Source organism: Pongo abelii, chromosome 1 (genome assembly GCF_028885655.2).
Source record: "Pongo abelii isolate AG06213 chromosome 1, NHGRI_mPonAbe1-v2.0_pri, whole genome shotgun sequence".
NCBI lineage: Eukaryota > Metazoa > Chordata > Mammalia > Primates > Hominidae > Pongo > Pongo abelii.
The window spans coordinates 201,372,262-201,394,896 of record NC_071985.2 but is presented as its reverse complement, the minus strand read 5'-3'; the positions used below and the strand labels follow the sequence as shown (position 1 = coordinate 201,394,896).

The 22,635-nt window shown below is 50.0% G+C and overlaps 1 protein-coding gene across 4 annotated transcripts; it reads left to right on the top strand.

The window, feature by feature from the left end:
- The first annotated feature begins 1,922 nt into the window (after nt 1-1,922).
- TXLNA (taxilin alpha) lies at nt 1,923-21,475 on the top strand. 4 transcript variants are annotated; one of them, XM_054555642.1, is made up of 11 exons: nt 1,923-2,891; nt 3,427-3,627; nt 4,356-4,691; nt 7,633-7,808; nt 11,066-11,236; nt 13,177-13,371; nt 15,430-15,549; nt 15,778-15,852; nt 16,328-16,420; nt 17,222-17,317; nt 18,076-21,475. In XM_054555642.1, the coding sequence occupies exons 2-11, from the start codon at nt 3,459-3,461 to the stop codon at nt 18,367-18,369; spliced, it is 1,725 nt and encodes a 574-aa protein (XP_054411617.1). In that variant the 5' UTR covers nt 1,923-2,891; nt 3,427-3,458; the 3' UTR covers nt 18,370-21,475. The 4 variants fall into 4 exon arrangements, with proteins under 4 accessions (XP_054411617.1, XP_024104865.2, XP_024104872.3 ...); XM_024249097.2 differs by having other exon boundaries at nt 2,299-2,891; nt 7,633-7,724; XM_024249104.3 differs by having other exon boundaries at nt 2,299-3,627; nt 7,633-7,724.
- The last annotated feature ends 1,160 nt before the right edge of the window (nt 21,476-22,635 follow it).

The window sequence follows — 22,635 nt, the reverse complement described above, 5'->3', positions numbered from 1 at the left end:
CTGTCACTGTAGTTTAGTTTGCATTTTCTAGAGTTTCTCTAAATGATTTTGACTTACTTTCATCAGCACCACTCTACAGCCCTTTGAACCTTTTTTTTTTTTTTTTTTTTTTGAAACGGAGTTTTTTATTCTTGGCATCCAGGCTGGAGTACAATGGCGTGATCTCGGTTCACTGCAACCTCTGCCTCCCGGGTTCAAGCGATTCTCCTGCCTCAGCCTCCCAAGTAGCTGGGATTACAGGTGCCCGCCACCACGCCCAGCTAATTTTTGTATTTTTAGTAGAGACAGGGTTTCACGTTGGCCAGGCTGGTCTTGAACTCCTGACCTCAGGTGATCCGCCTGACTCCACCTCCCAAAGTGCTGGGATTACAGGCATGAGCCATCGTGCCCAGCCTGAACCTCTTAAGATCAAATAGTTCACAGACTCCTCCCTTCAGTTTAGATCAATTCCTAAAGCAGAGATTACAGACAAGCAGCGAGAAAGTTGACTGAACCCACAGGAAGATTTTGCTTGGCAGAGTGTGTTTAAGTTTGAATTAGTTGCCAACATTTTTAAAAAAAATCAAGAAATGTCTGTCTTGAAAAAGACTGTCCTGAAGTGTCCATTTTTAAAAAGAGGCCAAGCACTGTGGCTCATGCCTGTAATCCCAACCCTTTGGGAGGCCAAGGTAGGAGGATCACTTGAGGCCAGGAGTTCAAGACCAGCCTGGGCAGCAAAGTGAGATCTGTGTCTACAAAAAAATTTAAAAGTTAGCTGGCTGTGGTGGCACATACCTGTAATCCTAGCTACTTGGGAGGCTGGGGCAAGAGGATCACTTGAGTCCAGGTGGTCGAGTCTGCAGTGAGCTATCATGATCACTGCACTCCAGCCCCAGCAGCTGAGTAAAACCTGTCTAAAAAACAGAAAAATACAATCTGGCCCTACCCGGCCTGAGTTTCTGCTTGGTAACAATGTGCAAGAGCTGCTGTATTTTACTGCAGTCACCACCTCTCTCTCAATCTGGCAGGTGCTAATATTGTTGCTATATTTTGTTTATAGCAAAGGAGGAAGTAACTTGTTAACCCATGTTTCTGTCAATTATTCTTGCCTGTTCTCATTACCCATCCGGCCCCTCTGGGCTATTGTTGACCCTTCTACTAACATCCTCTACCCCTCACCCCATGCATACATTTTTATGTTCTTTTTCTCACCTAGAACACCCTTGTTATATGGAAATCTATCAAGGCCTGATTTATATGGTGCCTTCTCAAGAGATTTCCAGAATGCTTTTCTAGAAATAATCAGGGCCTTGGTTTCAGGACACCTAGATTCCAAACCTTTCTGAACCTCAGTTCCATCATTATACTAAAAGTTGAATATCTCTTATCCAACATGCTTGGGACCAGAAGTGTTTCGAATTTGGGAATTTCTCAAATTTTACCGGTTGAGCTTCCCCAATCTGAAAATCTGAAATCCAACATGCACTGCTCTGAAGTCTTTCACTGAGCCTTTGGGGGAAATATTTAACATCCTAACAGCCCTAAACCAACGCTCAATTAGCACAACAGTTTTCTCTACCCACAGCCTGATGCGAGGCTCTGGGACTAGACTATTTAGCCAACAGTTCTTGCAAAATTCACTGACTTATAAGCAAATAGTAATTTCAACACCTCACTGCTAATGCTGTAACAGAACTCTGCAGACCTAGGGAGCAAGTACGGATTGCAGAGCACTGGGAAGGCTCTGAAGTGACCTTTGAACTGGGCCTCAAAAAATTTTGGGTTTGGCAAAAGCCAAATCTCTTAGGCTTCAAATTCCAGGCACAAGGATTGTTGGGTTTGATTTCATTATCCAGAAGCAATGGGGATATAGAATTGTGATCTCACGTGTAGGGAATTGTGGGGGTTTTTTCTACTTTAACCCCAGTGAGACTTTGTAGAGTGTGGGGTAGAGAAAAGGCTCATGAATATGCCTGAAGCCTAACTCAGCACCTTTCTGAGGAACTGACTGCCAAAATGGTAATGGAGAGGGGAAAATATGACCTACTTTCACAAGTTACCTTGACTGCCTCAGGGAAACCTGCTGTGGTAGTGTTTCTTCTGGGTGAAAGACCAGGTAATTACCTGTGTGCTGGTGTCAGACATACCAGTTTTGAATCCCTGTTTTAACCACTCACTATCGATGTGACCTTGGACAAGTTACCTAACCTTTCTCTTACTGTCCTTTTCCGTAAAATGGGGATAACAGATAGTAGTTATTTCTATGAGTGGTTATGAGAACCAAGCTATTAGATAGTGGGAAAGCACACAGTAAGCGTTCAAGGAACTGCTATTGTTATTAAAAGTCTCCTTTGGAAGAAGGACATTGAGGCCCACAGAGAGAAAAGAACATCCAGCCACACAGCAAATCCGTGATGAAGTTGGGACTGGAGTATGGGTCTCCTGAGTCTCAGCCCAGGACTCTATCCCACTTCCCGAGTCCTCGGAGTTCCTGGATGGAGTCACATTTGTTCACGGCCAGGGAGGAAGGTTTGATGGAGGCCTGCAGTAAACAATAGCCAGGCGCAAGGCTTTGGGAGTTGAAGCATAGCTTCTGCGAGATAGAAACAAGGTTGACATGGGCACTCGTGCAGAATGACGGGCTCCTTTTGGACTCCCAGGACTAGTCTCTTATGCACCTTGTGATCTGCGGCTAGCCCCTGCGTAAGGAGGGACGCGTAGTCTTTTCCCTGCCCCACCCTCCCGGCGCGCCCGCCTCCGAGGCCGCCCTCGGTTCGTCCTTCCCAGCAAGCTCCGCGCCGGCGCCGGCTATTGATTGGCTGAGGCGGGAGCAGGCGGCTGGCCGGCAGCAGTTACTCGGGGTTTCCGGTGCGAGGCCAGAGGTGGGGAAGCCGTCGGACGTCGGCGGTGAGGTACGTGCCGCGGCGGCCGGTGGGCGAGACTATTTGAGCGTGTGCGGGCCGGGATGTTCTCGGCCTGTAGGGAAATCACGCCAACTCCCCGCGTGGGCCGGGGGGCTGTCTGGGGATATGCGCATGCGCGGGCGTGCTTCGCGGCTGGAGGGCGCGCGGGGCGTTGGTGGCTGCGCGCGCGGGGGGCGCACGTGGGGCCTGAGGGGCGGGGGCGGCACCGGGAGTCCCGCCACGTCAGTCTCCGGCCCTGAGCCAATCCCGCGCCCGGCCTACCGCGAGGGGGCCGGTTGTGCCGGGAAGTGGCTCCAGGGAGAAAAGAGGCCTCTTCCCTCACCCGCTGTGGGAGCTGCGCCCCGAAAGCCTGCCCCGGCACGCCGGTCTCTCCTGACCCGCCAAGACCAGAGAGCCGTTGGCGCCCTCCGCCCGGGCCTGCCGGTCCGTTTAAGAAGCTTTGTGCTCCTGCTGTGGGGATTTCTGATCCAGGCTGCGAAGAATTTCGAAGTCTGGAAAATAGCAACTGTGTTTGTTTCTAAAGGATCTCCTCCTGACCCAGCATCGCTCATCACAATGAAGAACCAAGACAAAAAGAACGGCGCTGCCAAACAATCCAATCCAAAAAGCAGCCCAGGACAACCGGAAGCAGGACCCGAGGGATCCCAGGAGCGGCCCAGCCAGGCGGCTCCTGCAGTAGAAGCAGAAGGTCCCGGCAGCAGCCAGGCTCCTCGGAAGCCAGAGGGTGTGTGCCAGCTCTGCGTTGCCAGCGGGCAGGGGGAGGAGCTGTGGGGTCGGCCTCGCTTCTGGACTTAGAGGCCGAGGCCAGGATGTCCGGGAGGAGGAGATGTAGAATGAGAGGACAGTGCTGGGGCCGCGGTCCCCCCTGCGTTCTGGCGAGTTGGCGCAGCTGCCCCCTCTAAGCACAGGAACAGAGTTCTGGAGAGAAGCTCTGACGGGATTAAGTCAGGTGGCAGCCAAACGAGGCACCCCGTCAGGAAATCCAGGTCCCGTTAGAAACACCTCAGCCACCAGCAGCTAACTGCCCTTCCTGTTTGAGGCATTTCTAGAATGATCTGAATGGCAAGAAATGGTTTTGTGGGGGGGAAGGAGATGGACTAGAAGTTGCTCCTTGCCATCCCTGTGTGCTGATGCTTTACATACTTTTGTGATCTAACAAATATGTTCGGGTGGTAGTGAGAAATAGTTGTGTCATTTTACAAGTAAACAGACTTAAAGAAGTTAAGCAACAATTACTATAATTTCTTGATTTAAAAGATGTTTCGAATCTAAGTTCTGACAGGAACTAGATTTGCTGAATGATACTCCATTCTTGCTTCTCAGTTTCTATAAAAAAAGAAAAGTTAGGCAACATTTAACTCAAACTGATGAGTTTGGCTGGGCCTGAAAAATCCCAACCAGTGGTATAATCGTCTTCTTTCTCACTCTACCCCTCATCCTCTCCTGCTGTAGGGGCTCAAGCCAAAACGGCTCAGTCTGGGGCCCTTCGTGATGTCTCTGAGGAGCTGAGCCGCCAATTGGAAGACATACTGAGCACATACTGTGTGGACAATAACCAGGGGGGCCCCGGCGAGGATGGGGCACAGGGTGAGCCGGCTGAACCCGAAGATGCAGAGAAGTCCCGGACCTATGTGGCAAGGAATGGGGAGCCTGAACCAACTCCAGTAGTCAATGGAGAGAAGGAACCCTCCAAGGGGGATCCAAGCACAGAAGAGATCCGGCAGAGTGACGAGGTCGGAGACCGAGACCACCGAAGGCCACAGGAGAAGAAAAAAGCCAAGGGTTTGGGTGAGCAGAGGGCGGCTCTTTGTGAAGCTGGTGAGGAGAGGGAGTTTGGACTTGACGTTCTCTGGGCCAGTCTGTTCTGCCAGGATTCAAAGGAAAATGGTACTTCTCAGAGCAGCAAGTCACTCTAGTCTAATCCAAAGCCAGGGATGTGGGAGCCACGGCATAGAGAGATGCAGGAGTTCCCAGCACAAAGCCTTCTGGCTTTTGGAGCAACTGGAGCTTGGCATGGGACCTGTTCTCTCTTTGAGAAAATGGAGACGGGAGGCCAGGGTAGGCTCCTGTGCCAGCCAGTACTACCTGCTGTGTGACCTTGGGTGTGCCCTTCTCCTCTCTGGGTCTTAGTTTATACTTCTCTTTACAGTAAGAAAATTAGACTAGGCCAGAATTGAAAACCCAAATATCTGCATAAGCTGGGCTGGCCATGGGGCCACATGAAGATGGAGGCTTTACTGCTTCCTGATTAGTTGCTCTCAGCTATCCAACTGAGAGCAGGCAAAACTACAGGCTGGGTGCAGCCAGGCTTTTTTTTTTTTTTTTTTTTTTTTTTTTTTGAAGAGCCAGAAATCTAGAGTTATGTGAGAACTCTAGATTTTTTCATAGTTAGCAGCTAAAATGGTAAGAGCCAAACAAAACCCATCCGTGGGTTGGATTTGGCACACATGCCTGCGAATTGCAGTCTCCATGCTGCTGATCTCTTGGGCCCTTCTGGGGAAGTAGAGGGAAGGCTCCCTGACTCAGGCACAGGCAATGGGAAATAGGCAGTGACAGTCATTTTACAGCAGGGTATGTATGTTTAAGAGTCTAGGCCGGGTGTAGTGGCTCACGCCTGTAATTGCAGCACTTTGGGAGGCCGAGGTGGGTGGATCATCTGAGGGTCAGGAGTTCGAGAAAAGCCTGGCCAACATGATGAAATCCCGTCTCTACTAAAAATACAAAAATTAGCTGGACATGCTGGCACATGCCTGTAATCCCAGCTACTTGGGAGGCTGAGGCAGGAGAATGGCTTGAACCCGGGAGGCAGAGGTTGCAGTGAACTGAGATTGTGCCACTACATCCAGCCTGGGTGACAAGAGTGAAACTCCATCTCAAAAAAAAAAAAGAATCTAGAATCTAAGTCGAGTGTCATTATATCCATGTTTTATTCCTATTCCCTTTTCCCCTTATGTATCATCTTACTTTAAAGAGGAACTTTCAAAAATCTTAGGGACGGCTAGGCACAGTGGCTCACACCTGTAACCCCAGCACTTTGGGAGGCCAGGGCAGGCAGATCATGAGGTCAGGAGTTTGAGACCAGCCTGGCCAACATGGTGAAACCCCGTTTCTACTAAAGATACAAAAAATCAGCCGGGCGTGGTGGCACTTGCCTGTAATCCCAGCTACTTGGGAGGCTGAGGCAGGAGAATCACTTGAACCCGTGAGGCAGAGGTTGCAGTGAGCTGAGATCATGCCATTGAACTCCAGCCTTGGTGACAGGGTGAGACTCCATCTCAAAAAAAAAAAAAGAAAAAATCTTAGCGTCACATACATGGAAAGTATCATCTTCTTCTTCACCCCCCCGCCCCCCACTGAGATGGAGTCTTGCTCTGTCACCCAGGCTGGAGTGCACTAGCGCGATCTCAGCTCACTGCAAGCTCCGCCTCCCAGGTTGACACCATTCTCTTGCCTCAGCCTCCCGAGTAGCTGGGACTACAGGCGCCTGCCACCATGCCTGGCTAATTTTTTTGTTTTTTTAGTAGAGACAAGGTTTCACTGTGTTAGCCAGGATAGTCTCGATCTCCTGACCTCGTGATCTGCCCGCCTGGGCCTCCCAAAGTGCTGGGATTACAGGCCACCGTACCCTGCCCTTTTTTTTCTTTTTTTTTTGAGATGGAGTCTTGCTCTGTTGCTAGATTGGAGTGCAGTGGCGCGATCTCGGCTCACTGCAAGCTCCACCTCCTGGGTTCACGCCATTCTCCTGCCTCAGCCTCCTGAGTAGCTGGGACTACAGGCGCCTGCCACCACGCCCGGCTAATTTTTTTGTTTTTTTTTTAGTAGAGACGGGGTTTCACTGTGTTAGCCAGGATGGTCTCGATCTCCTGACCTCGTGATCCGCCCGCCTCGGCCTTCCAAAGTGCTGGGATTACAGGCGTAAGCCACCGTACCCTGCCTTTTTTTTAATTAATTAATTTTTTTTAGACAGAGTCTCGCTCTGTCACCAAGCTGGAGTGCAGTGGCGCGATCTGGGCTCACTGCAACCTCCACCTCCTGGGTTCAAGCGATTCTCCTACCTCAGCCTCCAGAGTAACTGGGACTACGGGCGCATGCCACCACACCAAGCTAATTTTTTTGTGTGTGTCTTTAGTAGAGATGGGGTTTCACCATGTTAGGATGGTCTCGATCTCTTGACCTCGTGATCCGCCTGCCTCGGCCTCCCAAAGTGCTGGGATTACAGGCGTGAGCCACCTCGCCCGGCCGAAAGTATCTTCATTTTAAAGTTCACTGTTTGGCTATTCTGTTGACAAGAGTTTAGTATTTCTCAAGGAGGCTAAGATACCTGTTCCTTTTTGGATCCTACCTGTATCAGGAGGGTGGGCCTTCCTTGCATTGAAACAGTATGAAACAGTAGCCCTGAATTCATAAGTGGGTTACCTTTCCTCTATTGATAGAGCAGGCAGTTTTTTTCTCCTGCCAATGGTGCCTACTAAGGAGATTTCACTAGGGTACAGTCGTTCATTTGATAAGCATTTGTTGAGCATATCTTCTGTGATGGTACTATGGACAGTACTGGGGCTATAGTGAGGGCAGGATTGAGTTGCTCCCTATGGCAAGGAAGGCAGCTAATCAACAAGCAAAATATAAAGTATGATGGGGAGGGCTATCTTCAGCACTCACGAGTGTGAGCCCAGGCCTGGAGGGGACCCCTGGAGAAGGGGGTGCATGTCTTTGCTCCTGTGCTTTGCAGGGAAGGAGATCACGTTGCTGATGCAGACATTGAATACTCTGAGTACCCCAGAGGAGAAGCTGGCTGCTCTGTGCAAGAAGTATGCTGAACTGGTCAGTTCCCCCCTCCGCGGGCACCTTCCCTGCCTTGGGAAAATCAGCATGCCACCTGGTGTAGGGTTGGGGGTGCAGAGGCAGGTAGGTGGCTTAATTCCTGTTCAGCTTTTCTCTGAACTATCTGTTAAATGGGGAATCACTCCCAGCCAGCCTCTTCAGGGCTGTGCAGCAAGAGGAGAAACTGCATATTCCTTGAAATAAATTTCTCAAAGAATGATTCCAAGGTGGTAGAGCCCTTGCTCCTGGCCTGAGTCCAAGGCACCTTGTGATCTTGATGCTTCTTCCTCAAATACAGATGCATAGAGCCATTATCACAGTTAATAAAACTAACACTAGTCACTTGATACTTTTTCCTTTTACTCCAGAGCAGTCCTCTTGTCACTGCCTCCTCATATTCTCCATGACATTGACTTTTAACAGAAACTAGACTAGCTGTCTTGTAGGATGTCCCCTTCTAGCTTTGTCATCTCTGTTGTATCATTTTACTTCTTTACCTCCTAGTGCCTTTAAGTGAAGTAGAAGTTAGCTCTAAAGCTTGATCCAATTCAGCTTCAACTTTTTGACAAGAATTCTTCATAAGTACTTCATGTTCCATCACAATAAATGCAAAGCATGCTCTTCCCACTCTGTTGTAACATTGTTCAGTGGGTTGGGGGTGGGGCAGCCAGATTCTTCCATCATCAGGTCCCCAGTCAGGATTTGAACTAACAGATTTATCCATTGATGGTCACAGCCTGTGTATGTATGTATGTATGTATGTATGTATGTGTGTATGTATTTATTTATTTATTTTGAGACGGGGTCTTGCTCTGTCGCCCAGGCTGGAGTGCAGTGGCACGATCTTGGCTCGCTGCAAGCTCCGCCTTCTGAGTTCATGCCATTCTCCTGCCTCAGCCTCCCGAGTAGCTGGGACTGCAGGCGCCCGCCACCATGCCAGGCTATTTTTTTTTTTTTAGTAGAGACGGGGTTTCACCGTGTTAGCCAGGATGGTCTCGATCTCCTGACCTCGTGATCCGCCTGCCTTGGCCTCCCAAAGTGCTGGGATTACAGGCTTGAGCCACCGCGCCTAGCCTATGTATTTATTTATTCAGAGTCAGAATCTCGCTCTGTCGCCAGGCTGGAGTGCAGAGGTGCAATCTCGGCTCACTGCAACCTCCACCTCCCAGGTTCAAGCGATTCTCCTGCTTCAGCCTCCCCAGTAGCTGGGATTACAGGTGCATGTCACCATGCCTGGCTAAATTTTGTATGTTTTAGTAGAGACAGTTTCACCATGTTGGCCAGGATGGTCTCGATCTCTTGACCTCGTGATCCACCCGTCTCAGCCTCCCAAAGTGCTGGGATTACAGGTGTGAGCCACTGCGCCTGGCCTCTAAGTATTTATTTTAAAATTAATTAATTCCACACACATTTATTAATATTTTCCTGTAAGGAACTTTACTCATCTGTAAAATGGGGAATGTCATACCTGCCTAATGACATTCTTGTAAGGATTAAATAAAAGGTATAAGGAAGATAAGCACCCTTTTAGAGTGATCCAGCCAGGGGAAAATTGCTGATGCAAGAGAGGAAATGAGTTGCTAGAGTGGTGTTGTGAGTAGAGGAGGGGAGCTGAGGCCCAGTGCCCAAGAAGGGGGCTTGGCTGTGGTAACCACATGGCTAGGTCTGTGTGACTGGAGGAGAGGACGGGGCAGGTGGACTGGCAGATGTGGAGCTTGTGCCCCTGATTCTCTAGTTTCTTCTGTGTTTTGTGATTTGATGAGAACGATGAAATAGTTGTCTGGAAGGAGAGGAGTGTGAATAGCATATGCATTGTATTGGGATTGCTGGTCTTCCTGAACTTGGTGGCCATGAATTTAAAGTGAGACTCTTCAAGTCGGGTTGTTTTAGTACTGGTGTAAAGCAGGAAGGTGCTTTACTAGGGTTGCAGTACTACTGGGGAAGGGCCAAGAGAGTTGAGGGTGTAAGAAATCCAAGCCAGGTAATGTAGTTATTTTAAAGGAGAGTGGAAGGATGGTTGAGTCAATGGATTGGAGGTCCTATAGGGTAAGAGACTTTCTGAGGATCACAGATACTGATTGGAATGAGCTAAAAAGATAGGTGATGGTAGTTCTGGCCTGGGGGATGCTGGAAATTGAGATAGTAGGTGTGCTGTCTGGTAGTGACAAAGTCTAGATCTGCGCTGTCCAAGATAAATTCGTCTCTAGCTAATTGACATGTGGCCAGTTTGAATTTGAACGTGCTGTAAATGTAAGATACACATCAGATTTTGAAGACTTAAGCAAAAACAAAGAATATAAAACATCTCACTCTTTTTTGTGAGAGAGTGTCTCAGTCATCCAGGCTGGAGTGCAGTGGCGTGATGTCCTGCTCCCAGGTTCAAACGATTCTCCTGCCTCACAGCCTCCTGAGTAACTGGGATTACAGGCGCATGCCACCAAACTGGCTACTTTTTTGTATTTTTTTTTTAGTAGAAACCGGGTTTCACCATGTTGGCCAGGCTGGTCTTGAACTCCTGACCTCACGTGATCCGCCTGCCTCAGCCTCCCAAAGTGCTGGGATTACAGGCATGAGCCACCGCTCCTGGCCTCACTTTTTTACATTGATTCCGTGTTGAAATTGTAATGTTTTGGATATTAGGTTAAATACATATATTACTAAAATTAATTTCACCTGTTTTTTACTTTTTTAGTGCGGCCAGTAGAATATTTTTAATTACTTATGTGGTTTGCATTATATTTCTGTTGTACAGGCCTGGATAGGGTCATGGGAGGGGAACTGAGCTGGGGAAAGGAGTGGGTTTGTGGAAGAGGTGATGGACTGTGAGGCCAGGGAGTCAGAAGGATTATCTGTTGATACTGAAGTGGCCACAAATGAGAAAAGTAATTGTGTTGGGGAGAGCGCTGATGAACCCAGTGCCAACGTTCTGAAGGAATGTGAGGGAGCGATGGGGGTCTGTCTGTTAATAGGCACAAGGTACGGTAGCAGATGGTCTCATCCTTGGGCATGAGTGTCCAGCAAGTTGGGGAAATGCAACAGCTTGAAGTGGCTCTAGTGGCCCAGAGTCAGAGCTGGAATAGGAATTGGCATCTGCTGGCTGTGTGGCCCCTGCTTGCCCTAGTGAGTTACCATTTCTCTGTCCCTACAGTGGAGCCTTTGGGGTTATTGTGAGTTCATGGGAGGAGCGTGTAAGCACCGGTACAGCATCAGCCCATGAGAGCGCTCCTGGCCTGAGAGGGTACAGGTCAGGGCAGCTCAGGAGACCCTAGACCTGCATAGTGATCCCCCCACCAGGAAGGCCCCACAAGATGCTCACCTGCCCTCCCTATCCCTGTCCCCAGCTGGAGGAGCACCGGAATTCACAGAAGCAGATGAAGCTCCTGCAGAAAAAGCAGAGCCAGCTGGTGCAAGAGAAGGACCACCTGCGCGGTGAGCACAGCAAGGCCGTCCTGGCCCGCAGCAAGCTTGAGAGCCTATGCCGTGAGCTGCAGCGGCACAACCGCTCCCTCAAGGTAGGCCTGGGCCCCCTGGAACAGGTGACTCTGGTTTCCTTGACTTCCACTTAATGTTTCTTTTGTGGGCTTTTCTCTTAAAAAGTAGTGCAGGCTAGGGCCGGGCGCAGTGGCCCACATAAGTGATTAAAAAGCTTCTGGCCACTGAAAAACAGGTGAAATTAATTTTAGTAATATACTTAACCCAATATCCAAAACATTACAATTTCAACATGGAATCAGTGTAAAAAAGCAAGGCTGGGTGCGGTGGCTCACACCTGTAATCCCAACACTTTGGGAGGCTGAGGTGGATGGCTCACTTGAGGCCAGGAGTTTGAGACCAACCTGGTCAACGTAGTGAAACCCCATTCTACTAAAAATACAAAAATTAGCCGAGTGTGCTGGCACATGTCTATAATCCCAGCTACTCAGGTGGCTGAGGCACGAGAATTGCTTGCACCCGGGAGGCTGAGGTTGCAGTGAGCCGAGATTGCACCACTGCATTACAGCCTGGGCGACAGAGTGAGACTCAGTGTCCCCAAAAAAAAAAAAAAAGTAGTGCAGGCTTGTGGCATAGAAATACACTTTCTCAATAATGCCTTACATTAAGAGAGTGCTACTTGTAACCATTTGACATGTATTAGATAAGGTGAAGGATAAAGTACTAAGAGAATCCATAATGCACTGGCGTCGGTATTTCTCAATGAAATGGCAGTCCCCTGGTAAGCGGAGGCCTGGCTCTGACAAGCAGCTCTTGTCCCAGAGGTTGGTCAATCAGGAACCTGGGTCCTTCCCATGTTCTGCTGCTTCTATGGTGAGGTCAGTCTGTGGTTACATCAAGTTTAAACACAACCTTTTAACTTTCTTTTTTATATGTAAAATCTTACATGTAGTTTTTAGAATGAAATTATTATACATGTACCATTTCATATCCTGTGCCTTTTTTTCACTTTACATAACGTTTTTCCCTATCAGTATGTGTAGGGCTATCTTCTCATTATATGGATATATTATATCAGTGCCCTAGTTAAAGCATTTTGGGGGTTGTTTACAATTTCTCATTATTACATATAGAACTATAGTGAAAATTCTTGTTATATTTATCACTGGTCAGTTATATGAACTTATCTGTAGGATAAGTCATGGAAGTGAAATGGCTAGGTCACAGTATATGCAGATTTTTCATTTTAATAGATTTTGCTGGATTGCCTTCCAGTGAGGGGGCAGTGTGCCTCCCCCATCAAAAGTGTTGAGTGCCTAATTCTGCACAACTTTGCAAACCCTGGGTGTTACTAAATTTTAACAGCTTGGTCTCTGGGGGTACAGAGGGGACAAATGCACATTAATCTGAAATCTGGAAGAATAGGCCTTAGGAGATCCGACTTGCTTCAGAACGGCACTTAGCACTTACATGTGTGCATGTGTGCCTGCATTTTTTCTTTCTTTTTTTGGGGGGGGGCGGTGGACAGAGTCTTGCCCTGTGGCCCATCACCCAGGCTGGAGTGCAGTGGCGCGATCTTGGCTCACCACAACCTCCGCCTCCCAGGTTCAAATGACTCCTCTGCCTCAGCCTCCCAAGCAGCTGGGACCACAGGTGCTCGCCATCACGCCGGCTAATTTTTTATTTTTAGTAGAAACGAGGTTTTACCATATTGGCCAGGCTGGTCTCAAACACCTGACCTCGTGATCCGCCCACCTCAGCCTCCCAGAGTGCTGGGATTACAGGCGTGAGCCACCGCGCCTGCCATGTACCTGCATTTTTCTAGGGGGAGAATCTCACTTGATGTCACCTGATATACAGAGGAGCCCATTGGAACCCGCATTGCACAACATCCTGGAGTCTGGCTACTCCTCACTTTGGGAGCAGGGAGGGCTATTGGCAGAGACCATCTGTGGACTAGCTGGGGGACCCTTGTAAGGTAGCAGTGGATGATGGCTCTCGGGCTGACTTCTTTGCCCAGGAAGAAGGTGTGCAGCGGGCCCGGGAGGAGGAGGAGAAGCGCAAGGAGGTGACCTCGCACTTCCAGGTGACACTGAATGACATTCAGCTGCAGATGGAACAGCACAATGAGCGCAACTCCAAGCTGCGCCAAGAGAACATGGAGCTGGCCGAGAGGCTCAAGAAGCTGATTGAGCAGTATGAGCTGCGAGAGGAGGTAAGGGTATCACGGACAGCAGTCATGGCCCAGAAATTGTGAGGTTTTGAGTGTGTGCTAGGCACTGGGACAGTACCTTTTCAGGATTCATCCCATTCTCCCTTTCTTCCTCCTCCTCCTTGGGAGGAGAGTAATGTTATTCCTTATAGATAAAAAACAGGTGTGGAGAAGATGCTCACTTACAGCCACACAGCCCCAGGTCCACAGTGCCTTGTCCCAAACGACTGGGCCAGGCAGCTTTTGGAATTAGAACTATCCACATTTTAGAATGGAGGTACATATATGGACTGTGTGTTATATAGCACCCTCAGCAGGGCCTTGGGGAAGCCAGACACATTAATGTGTTTATGCAGTAGAACTTCCAAATACTCACCTACATTATGGGCTTACAATGATGTAGGTCAAGTCTGGCTGCCAGCTGTGACAATTTCCATTTTCAGAGCTTTGTAGAATTTGGAATTGCAGGGGAGGGGCTGTACCTGTGATCAGTGATGGACTCCAGAGACTGTGTCCACTGATTCCTTGCTGCTCCTGCCACTTAAAAGGCAGAATTTATCAGGCCGGGTGTGGTGGCTCATGCCTGTAATCCCAACACTTTGGGAGGCCAAAGCGGGCGGATCACCTGAGGTCAGGAGTTCAAGACCAGCCTGGCCAACATGGTGAAACCCTGTCTGTACTAAAAATACAAAAAATTAGCCAGGTGTGGTGGTGCACGGCTGTAGTCCCAGCTACTCGGGAGGCTGAGGCGGGAGAATTTGTTGAACCCAGGAGGCGGAGGTTGCAATGAGCCAAGATTGTGCTACTGCACTCTAGCCTGGGTGACACACCAAGACTCCATCTCAAAAAAAAAAAAAAAAAAAATGCAGGATGTCACTCCCTTTGTCACTGTGTTGGCTGCCACCCCAGGCACTTGAATCTTTGGATCTTCCATGCCAGTCACCTGGCTGTTCTGGGCACGTTCTCATCATGAGAAGGGAGACCTGCAGCCCCCTTACAGGGCTGGCAGAGGACCTGCTCTGGATTAGGCCCTTTCCTAGCCCCTGGGGTGTGGCAGTGGGTGAGACCGGGAAGATCTGCCCTCTTAGGTTCATAGGCCAAAGTGATGATCGTGTGTGCAGGACCTAGAGGGCACTCCCCTGACCCACCCCTTTCCTTGCCATACTTCCTCCTCTGGGAACAAAGCTGCTTGTTTGGTTTGAGGGGAGTTGGTTTGGTTCTTATCCCTCAGCGCTGAGACATAGAGGCTTCCTGGGCCACTATAGTGAGACACGAACTTCAAGAATCTGAATACCCCCGTTTTCTCTCCCCGCCAAGGCAAAAAAAGACTTACTACTACCTGTGGAGAAGGAGATGCAGGACATCAGGCCCTGCTGCTTTGCATTTACAGCCCTCCCCAGACAGACACAGGCACTTTCATCATACCCAAACTGGACTTACCTGCTAGGCACCTTCCCTTCCCCATCCAAAAAAATGGAGTTATTTTCCCTTATTTCAGCAAGTCCAGTTGATTTTACCTTTGAAGTAGCACCTGAGTCCTTCACCTTCTCTCCATCCCTTCTCTCTCACCTGACACAGGTCTCCAGCGCTCCTCTAGTAGGCAGGACAGCCATTCCTTGGGGATGCACATGTCTAGTCTTTGCCTAGGTATGGCAAGTCTTTGCCAACTGAGCTAGGCTGTTATGTTCTTAGAGGCATTGTTTTTGCCCATTCTTCCCATTTACAAGAGAATCAGGGACACAGAAGTGAGGGCTTCCAGCCCCATAGGTGATCAATACTGGGGTCAGAGATTTGAGTGTGTTTATTGCTTGGCTTCTTGGGAGCAGATTCCATCCATAAACCATGTGCTTACCAAGGTCTGACTTACTGGGAGAGAAATGACGTGAGGTTGGAAAGCTGACCTTCCAGAGACTTGGGGCCCATGTTGTGTGGTACACATGGGAGTCCATCATATCAGATTGAGATGGGGGGCTGGGCAAAGTGCCCTGGTCTGTGGCTGTGGGGCCACCCTGAGAAAGGGAGTGCCTGACAAGCCGACTGCTCCCACCATCTTTGTTGCAGCATATCGACAAAGTCTTCAAACACAAGGACCTACAACAGCAGCTGGTGGATGCCAAGCTCCAGCAGGCCCAGGAGATGCTAAAGGAGGCAGAAGAGCGGCACCAGCGGGAGAAGGATTTTGTGAGGCTCAGGCCCCAGGGTTGGGGTGGGGGTGTGGGAGGAGGCAGGCTGGGCTCTGGCTCAGCTTATAGCTGGGTTATATGGGAGAAGTCTGGCCAGACCAGGCACAGATTCCTTGAGTACCAGTCTGAGAGCAGGAAGCCTCAGTGGGTCTGGTGCTTGTGGCTAAAAACCAAACATAGCCCCTGGGGGCTTCTGACAGGATCTGGGGTTCTGTCTTGGAAATAGCTCCTGAAAGAGGCAGTAGAGTCCCAGAGGATGTGTGAGCTGATGAAGCAGCAAGAGACCCACCTGAAGCAACAGGTGAGAGCATATAACCTGACCCTGTGCCTTCAAGGTCCCCTCACTGGGCCCCATCCTGGGGGTAGTGAAATGGGACCCTCATTCTAGGACTGGCTATGTCCTGGCTGCTATGAGACCTTGGTTGAGCCTTTGTTCTCTCCGGACCTGCACAGTACCTATGTGGTGATGACCAGGTAGTTAGGTGGGCTCAGAGGACTTCATTTGTAGCTCAGAAATGTATTGCCTTTGAGGAGGTAGGAACAGAAGAGTTTGAAAATCAACATAAAGGCAAAATAAAAGTCACCCTAAGTCTCCTACTTTCCAGGCTTAGCATTTTGATTATATCCTTCCAAATATATAGCTTTGCTTTGTTTTAAGGAAAAATAGTATCTCAATAGAATTACTGGGTCAGAGAGTCAAGGAGGGGTCTGAGTGTGTTGACCAGAGTGCCTCCCAGAGAAACCCAGTCTTATCTGTGGGCTGCTTTCTCCCCCAGCTTGCCCTATACACAGAGAAGTTTGAGGAGTTCCAGAACACACTTTCCAAAAGCAGCGAGGTATTCACCACATTCAAGCAGGAGATGGAAAAGGTAACTGTGGTCCAGGCCCAGGCATGGCTGCTGGGGCATAAGCTGCTTCATTCAAAATTGTTGGGCATGCCTTCAGGAAGCTCCCATCTGGGGTGTCTCAAGGGCAGGGCTGTTAGGAAGGTTCACAGCCTTTCCTCTCTCGAGGCAGTATCAGTGGTATATATACACCCCAGGTTGTCCCGGGGAATGGGGCAGTCTTATTTCTTTTGTTTGTTTGTTTTTTGGGGGGTTTTTGTTTGTTTTTTGTTGTTGTTGTTGTTGTTTTTTGAGATGGAGACTTGCCCTGTTGCCCAGGCTGGAGTGCAGTAGCATGATCTCAGCTCATTGCAGCCTTTGCCCCCCGGGTTCAAGTGATTCTCCTGCCTCAGCCTCCTGACTAGCTGGAATTACAGGCGCGTGCCACCATGCCTGGCTAATTTTTTTTTTTTTTTTTTTTTTTGTATTTTTAGTAGAGACGGGGTTTCACCATGCTGGCCAGGCTGGTCTTGAACTCTTGGCCTCAAGTGATCTGCCTGCCTTGGCCTCCCAAAGTGCTGGGATTATAGGCGTGAGCTACCATGCCTGGCTCCTTACCATTTCTTGTTATTGGTGGTGGACACCTGTGACTTCCTGGTGGTGAGGTGGCACAGAGGACATTGACTGCACCCTGTAATGCCTTGCACCTTGGGATCAATCAGTCCCCACCTTGGAGACACAGGTGCAGTCCCCACCTTGGAGACACAGGTGCAGTCCCCACCTTGGAGACACAGGCCTTGGAGAGGCCAGCTCTGACCATTTCCTTCTGTCTGTCACATAACCTAGATGACTAAGAAGATCAAGAAGCTGGAGAAAGAAACCACCATGTACCGGTCCCGGTGGGAGAGCAGCAACAAGGCCCTGCTTGAGATGGCTGAGGAGGTGGGCTCTCTGTGATCTGCAGCCAGGGTGGGGGTGTGCACTTAGCGCATATCAGGCCCTTTCCTGTATGTTCTACCCATCAGTGACACAGCTAGCATGAGGTAGAGGTCAGATTTGCACACAATGTCCAAGTCCAAAGTTAATGCTGTTCTCTCCCTATGGGAGGTGGTGAGCCCAGTGGTAGGTCTCCAGTGGGAGTGAAGGGAGCAAATGGAAGAAAGGAATAAAAGAGCAGAAAAAACGCGTGCCAGTGATGTGCCTGGTTTACATGTAAAGCAGCCCAGGTAATTTGTGATTTCATGGCTTGTAATGTAGAAGAAAGGAACTAACTGATGGAGCAGCAACTGCAAGCCAGACCTTGCTGAAAGTTTTTGGGTTTTTTTTTTTTTTCTTTTTTTTTTTTTTTTTTTGCTGCTGAATGTTTTTAGGTACGTTGTTTGTTGAACCTTCTCTTGAGCTCTGAGGATGGTGTTAGTAGTCCTGTTTTACAGATGAGACAGGCTCAAAAGCCAAGTCCTTTGCCAAGGTCACGTGGTAGATAAATGGAGGAATATATTATCGCCAAGCCGTGCCCCTTTTCTGCACCACGCTGCCCCACCTGACAGCCTAGTCATGGCTTCAACTAGGACTGTTTCCTAGAGGGGGCCAGCTTTGGACTCGGTCTGCTCCCAGCCTTGTTAAAGTGTTTGCCGCCAAGTGGTGATGGTAAGTGGGAGGTTGATGGGGCACGGCACTGAAGGTCTCATTTCTCTCCCTAGAAAACAGTCCGGGATAAAGAACTGGAGGGCCTGCAGGTAAAAATCCAACGGCTGGAGAAGCTGTGCCGGGCGCTGCAGACAGAGCGCAATGACCTGAACAAGAGGGTACAGGACCTGAGTGCTGGTGGCCAGGGCTCCCTCACTGACAGTGGCCCTGAGAGGAGGCCAGAGGGGCCTGGGGCTCAAGCACCCAGCTCCCCCAGGGTCACAGAAGCGCCTTGCTACCCAGGAGCACCGAGCACAGAAGCATCAGGCCAGACTGGGCCTGAAGAGCCCACCTCCGCCAGGGCCTAGAGAGCCTGGTGTTGGGTCATGCTGGGAAGGGAGCGGCAGCCCAGCCAGGCCTGGCCCATAAAAGGCTCCCATGCTCAGCAGCCCATTGCTGAAGCCAGGATGTTCTGACCTGGCCGGCATCTGGCACTTGCAATTTTGGATTTTGTGGGTCAGTTTTACGTACATAGGGCATTTTGCAAGGCCTTGCAAATGCATTTATACCTGTAAGTGTACAGTGGGCTTGCATTGGGGATGGGGGTGTGTACAGATGAAGTCAGTGGCTCCTCTGTGAGCTGAAGAGTCTTGAGAGGGGCTGTCATCTGTAGCTGCCATCACAGTGAGTTGGCAGGAGAAGTGACTTGAGCATTTCTCTGCCTGATTTGAGGCTCAGACCCCTCCCTGCCCTTCAGAGCTCAAGACAAGTTATACACCCAGGTCTTGACTGCATTTCTCTTGTGAGCAGGGCTTGCTTGGGCAGCTCAGGCCCTCCTAGCTGCTCTGGAGGCTCCTTTGATTCTCTAGACCTGGAAAAGGTGTCCCCAGGCAGCTCCCTGGCAGGGTGCTCAGAGCTGGGGATTTCCTGCCTAGAACAAGGGACCTGGAGAATGTTTTTGTGTGGGATGATGTGCTGGTCAGGAGCCCCTTGGGCATCGCTTCCCCTGCCCTTTGGTAGTGCCAGGACCAGGCCAATGATGCTTCTCAGTAGCCTTATCATTCACAGGTGCCTCTCTAGCCTGCACAAATGATTGACAAGAGATCACCCAAAGGATTATTTCTGAAGGTGTTTTTTCTTTTTTTTTTTTCCTTTTTTTCTCTCTCTTTTTTTTTTTTTTGCACATGACAGTGTTTGTATTGAGGACCTTCCAAGGAAGAGGGGTGCTGTGGCAGTGGTGCCTGGGTGCCTGGTCTCCAGTGTCCCACCTCCTTCACCACCCCACTTGGCTCCTTTGCCGTCTTGATGCTGAGGTTTCCTGTTTGGTGAGATCAGGTTGTTTGTTGTAAAAGAAAGGAAAGGGCTTCTGATGGCTTTGCCACAAGCTTACCTGTGGGTTTCAGTCCTGAGAGGCCACCACCAGTTCCCATCAGCACCGTCTCCATGCAGCAGTTTCTGGGCCCCAGGTCCGGCTGCCTCTTTGGCTTCATGGGTTTTTCTGCTTCCTGCCCCCACCCCCACATGTGCAATCCTCAAGATTTGTCCTGATTCCATTTCCTGGCACCTCCCTGCCTGTCCTTGGGGATTCTACTTCTTCCTGTGTGGGAGCCCATAGCTGTTGTCTAACAGGTAAGAAATGAAATTGAACTATTGACTGGGCCCCGGAAATACATAAAATGGCTGCAGACAGTTGCTTCTGTGTCCTGTTCTCTCCCCACTCCAGTACATAACTACTATGTACTGTGTAGAGCCATTCTATATGCTGAATGTTCTGCTGTTGCAAACTTGCCAGGGTATTAGCCAGTGTTTGTGCAAAGCAGTTTTCTGGGACAATAGAATGACTCAGACCAAGATGGATAGGATGGTTAGGGCTTTGCTTCTTGCTGTTTTTCTTTGAAGCTAGTTCATTGTCCTGCAGGTCCCTTCATCTTCCATACCTAGCCCACTCTTTTAGCCCTTACCTTAAATCTCTCAGATAAGTTGGTTCACAAAGAATGTTAAGTACTGAATCATGTGTGACTGAGACCAGAGATGGCAAATGAATGGCACACCATTTCTCCTTCTGCCCCAGGGCAGGTACCACTGATCTGCATCAGAGTTGCCTGCTATTCTCTGGTGTATCCTTCACATCTAGGTGCCCTCAAGCAGCTGTGTGAGTGTTGAGATCTCTGCCATCTCTGGCTGAGATACTGCTGTCCTGTGAAGTGTTTCCCATGATCTTTTTCTTCCCCTTTGAATCCCTCTGTCTGGAGTAGTCCTTGCCTCTTCCTGCTCCAGTAGGGCCTTTTCCCTACCCCAGCCCGTGTGCCAGGCTAAGCTGGTACAAGAGCTGCCAACCCCACAGAGTGTTTGCTAGGCGAGAGAGGTGCAGGGAGGAGGCAGAGGTATGCACCTTCCCCCTTGAAGAGAGGGGAAAGGCCTACAGTGGCCCACATAATTGCCTGACTCACACTTCAGCTACCTCTTAAAGCCCGTGGAGGGACTGGAGCTGCTGGATCCCAGTGTGGTGGTGTAGGAGGCCACAGTGAGCAGGTGGCCCCAGCTGGGTTTCCCAGGTGGCCCCAGCTGGGTTTCCCAGGTCAGGAATGTGGGCCCCAGGCAAAGTGCAGCCTTTGCTCACAGCTCCATCCATGTCTAGACCTTCAGGCCAGTCTGCAGATGAGAGTCCCTACCTTTTTCTTCTCTTCATTGACCAAATCAGCCAATCACTACAGCTGCTCTGCTTCTGCTTTCCAAAGTAGCCCAGGTCCTGGGCCAGATGCAGGGGAGGTGCCTATCCTTGAGTGAAGGCCAGTGCCTTCCTCACCCGGGTGGGTCCCACACTTGTGACCTCAGTTTTAGGACCAAGATCTGTGTTGGTTTCTTATATTGCTAGCTTTTCCTCCAGGGGACCACAGCAGGTGAAGCTCAAGAGCCCATGGCTCTGCTAACAGTAAGTTGTTTTCAGGGCCTTGTCCAGCTGAGAGCTTCATGTCCACCAGATTCTGAGAGGTGTCAGCAGCACTTTTTTTTTATTTGTTGTTTGTTTTCCATGAGGTTATCGGACCATGGGCTGAGCTCAGGCACTTTCTGTAGGAGAATGTTATTTCTGTAAAGATGGTTATTTAACCCTCCTCCACCCCATCACAGTGGCCCTGAGGGCTGACCCGGAGGCCAGTGGAGCTGCCTGGTGTCCACGGGGGAGGGCCAAGGCCTGCTGAGCTGATTCTCCAGCTGCTGCCTCAGCCCTTCCTCCTTGCACAGCACAGAGGTGGTCACCCCAGGGACAGCCAGGCACCTGCTCCTCTTGCCCTTCCTGGGGGAAGGTGGCTGCTTTCTGTCCCTGTAACTGCTTTCCTTATGGCCCAGCCCGGCCACTCAGACTTGTTTCAAGCTGCACTGGCAGCTTTTTTGTCTCCTTTTGGTATTCACAACAGCCAGGGACTTGATTTTGATGTATTTTAAACCACATTAAATAAAGAGTCTGTTGCCTTACTTGTTTCTCTCCTGACCTGTGTATTCCTTTGTTTCTGGATCTGATCCATTCAGCCCCTTCCATCATCACTGACTTGTCCAGGTCTGCTGCAGAGTGCCCATGGTGGTGCCTTGGTATCTTACATATTCCACAGTGTCTTTGAGCAGTCGCCACAGCCTCAGGACACTGGCACATTCACTTGAGCTGCCTGAGTGGAGCCCTTGGCAAAGTTGGCAAGACCCTTGCATCAGAGATGATCACACACACACACAAAAGTTCTCCCTGACCTGGGGGCTCACAGGCTAGTGAAGGGAAAAGGTACTTTTAGCTATAGACAGGTCAATGGTGCTGAGAGCAGAGAGGAGGCCCCTGCCCCCTTCAGCAAGGGGAGGGTGTGATACCTGGAATGGCCTTCTGAACCAAAGGGCAGGTAGAAGATGAACGTCATTTAGTGATGAAATGGTACAGCTGGGAAGCAGGTACATGGAACTGGGAGAGGGGGTGAGGCTGGGCCCAAAGTCTGGGTACCAGGTTAAGGAATGTGGGCTAGATCCAGAGGGCGGGGGGGGCGACTGAAGGTGTTTCAATAGGAAATTGATAGGCTCCAGGAGTAAGGCAAAAGGCATGGAGCCAGGTATAGGCCATTTGAGGCCCAGGTTAAGAGGGGTGGACACTCAGCACTGCTATTTGGGTCTGAGCTGTGGGTAGGCTCCTATAGCCCTGGCCTGCCCAAGGGAATGCACAGGGACCTCTAATTGTATGCATTCCTTAAGGAGAGCACATTCTTTGTTCAGTTTTTACACCCCCCATTTACGCACCTCAAGCCTGGGACTCCTATATGGGAGACATTCTGCTGGTGGCCTCACCCAGCACCCTGTTCTCTCTGGGTCCTGGGTTGGTCGGGCACAAAGGATGATATGTGTTGAATGCCCAGGAAATGGCAGAGACAACCCACCTGCCCTTCCCTCCAGGCCTTCACAAATAGATGCGTCCACACTGACTGTGACAGTCCCAGCAGAGCCTCTGACCCTTCTAGCTGGGTCCTGATACATGTTTTCCGTGCTGGCCCTGTTATTTCTAGTCGCAGATCCTCTGGAGGGTGTGGGGGGATGCCACCCCAACTCTTAGAGATTCCAAGCAAAGCAGCTCTGAGAATAATGAGGTTTCTGACCCCCCAGTG

Bases quoted from the DNA above. Each gene is read 5' to 3' on its own strand.
- TXLNA (XM_054555631.2), top strand. From the start codon at position 3,009: ATGCGCATGCGCGGGCGTGCTTCGCGGCTGGAGGGCGCGCGGGGCGTT. The intron at 3,628-4,355 runs GTGTGTGCCAGC...CTCCTGCTGTAG, and splicing joins GGCTCCTCGGAAGCCAGAGG to GGGCTCAAGCCAAAACGGCT. The intron at 15,550-15,777 runs GTGAGGCTCAGG...TCTTGGAAATAG, and splicing joins ACCAGCGGGAGAAGGATTTT to CTCCTGAAAGAGGCAGTAGA.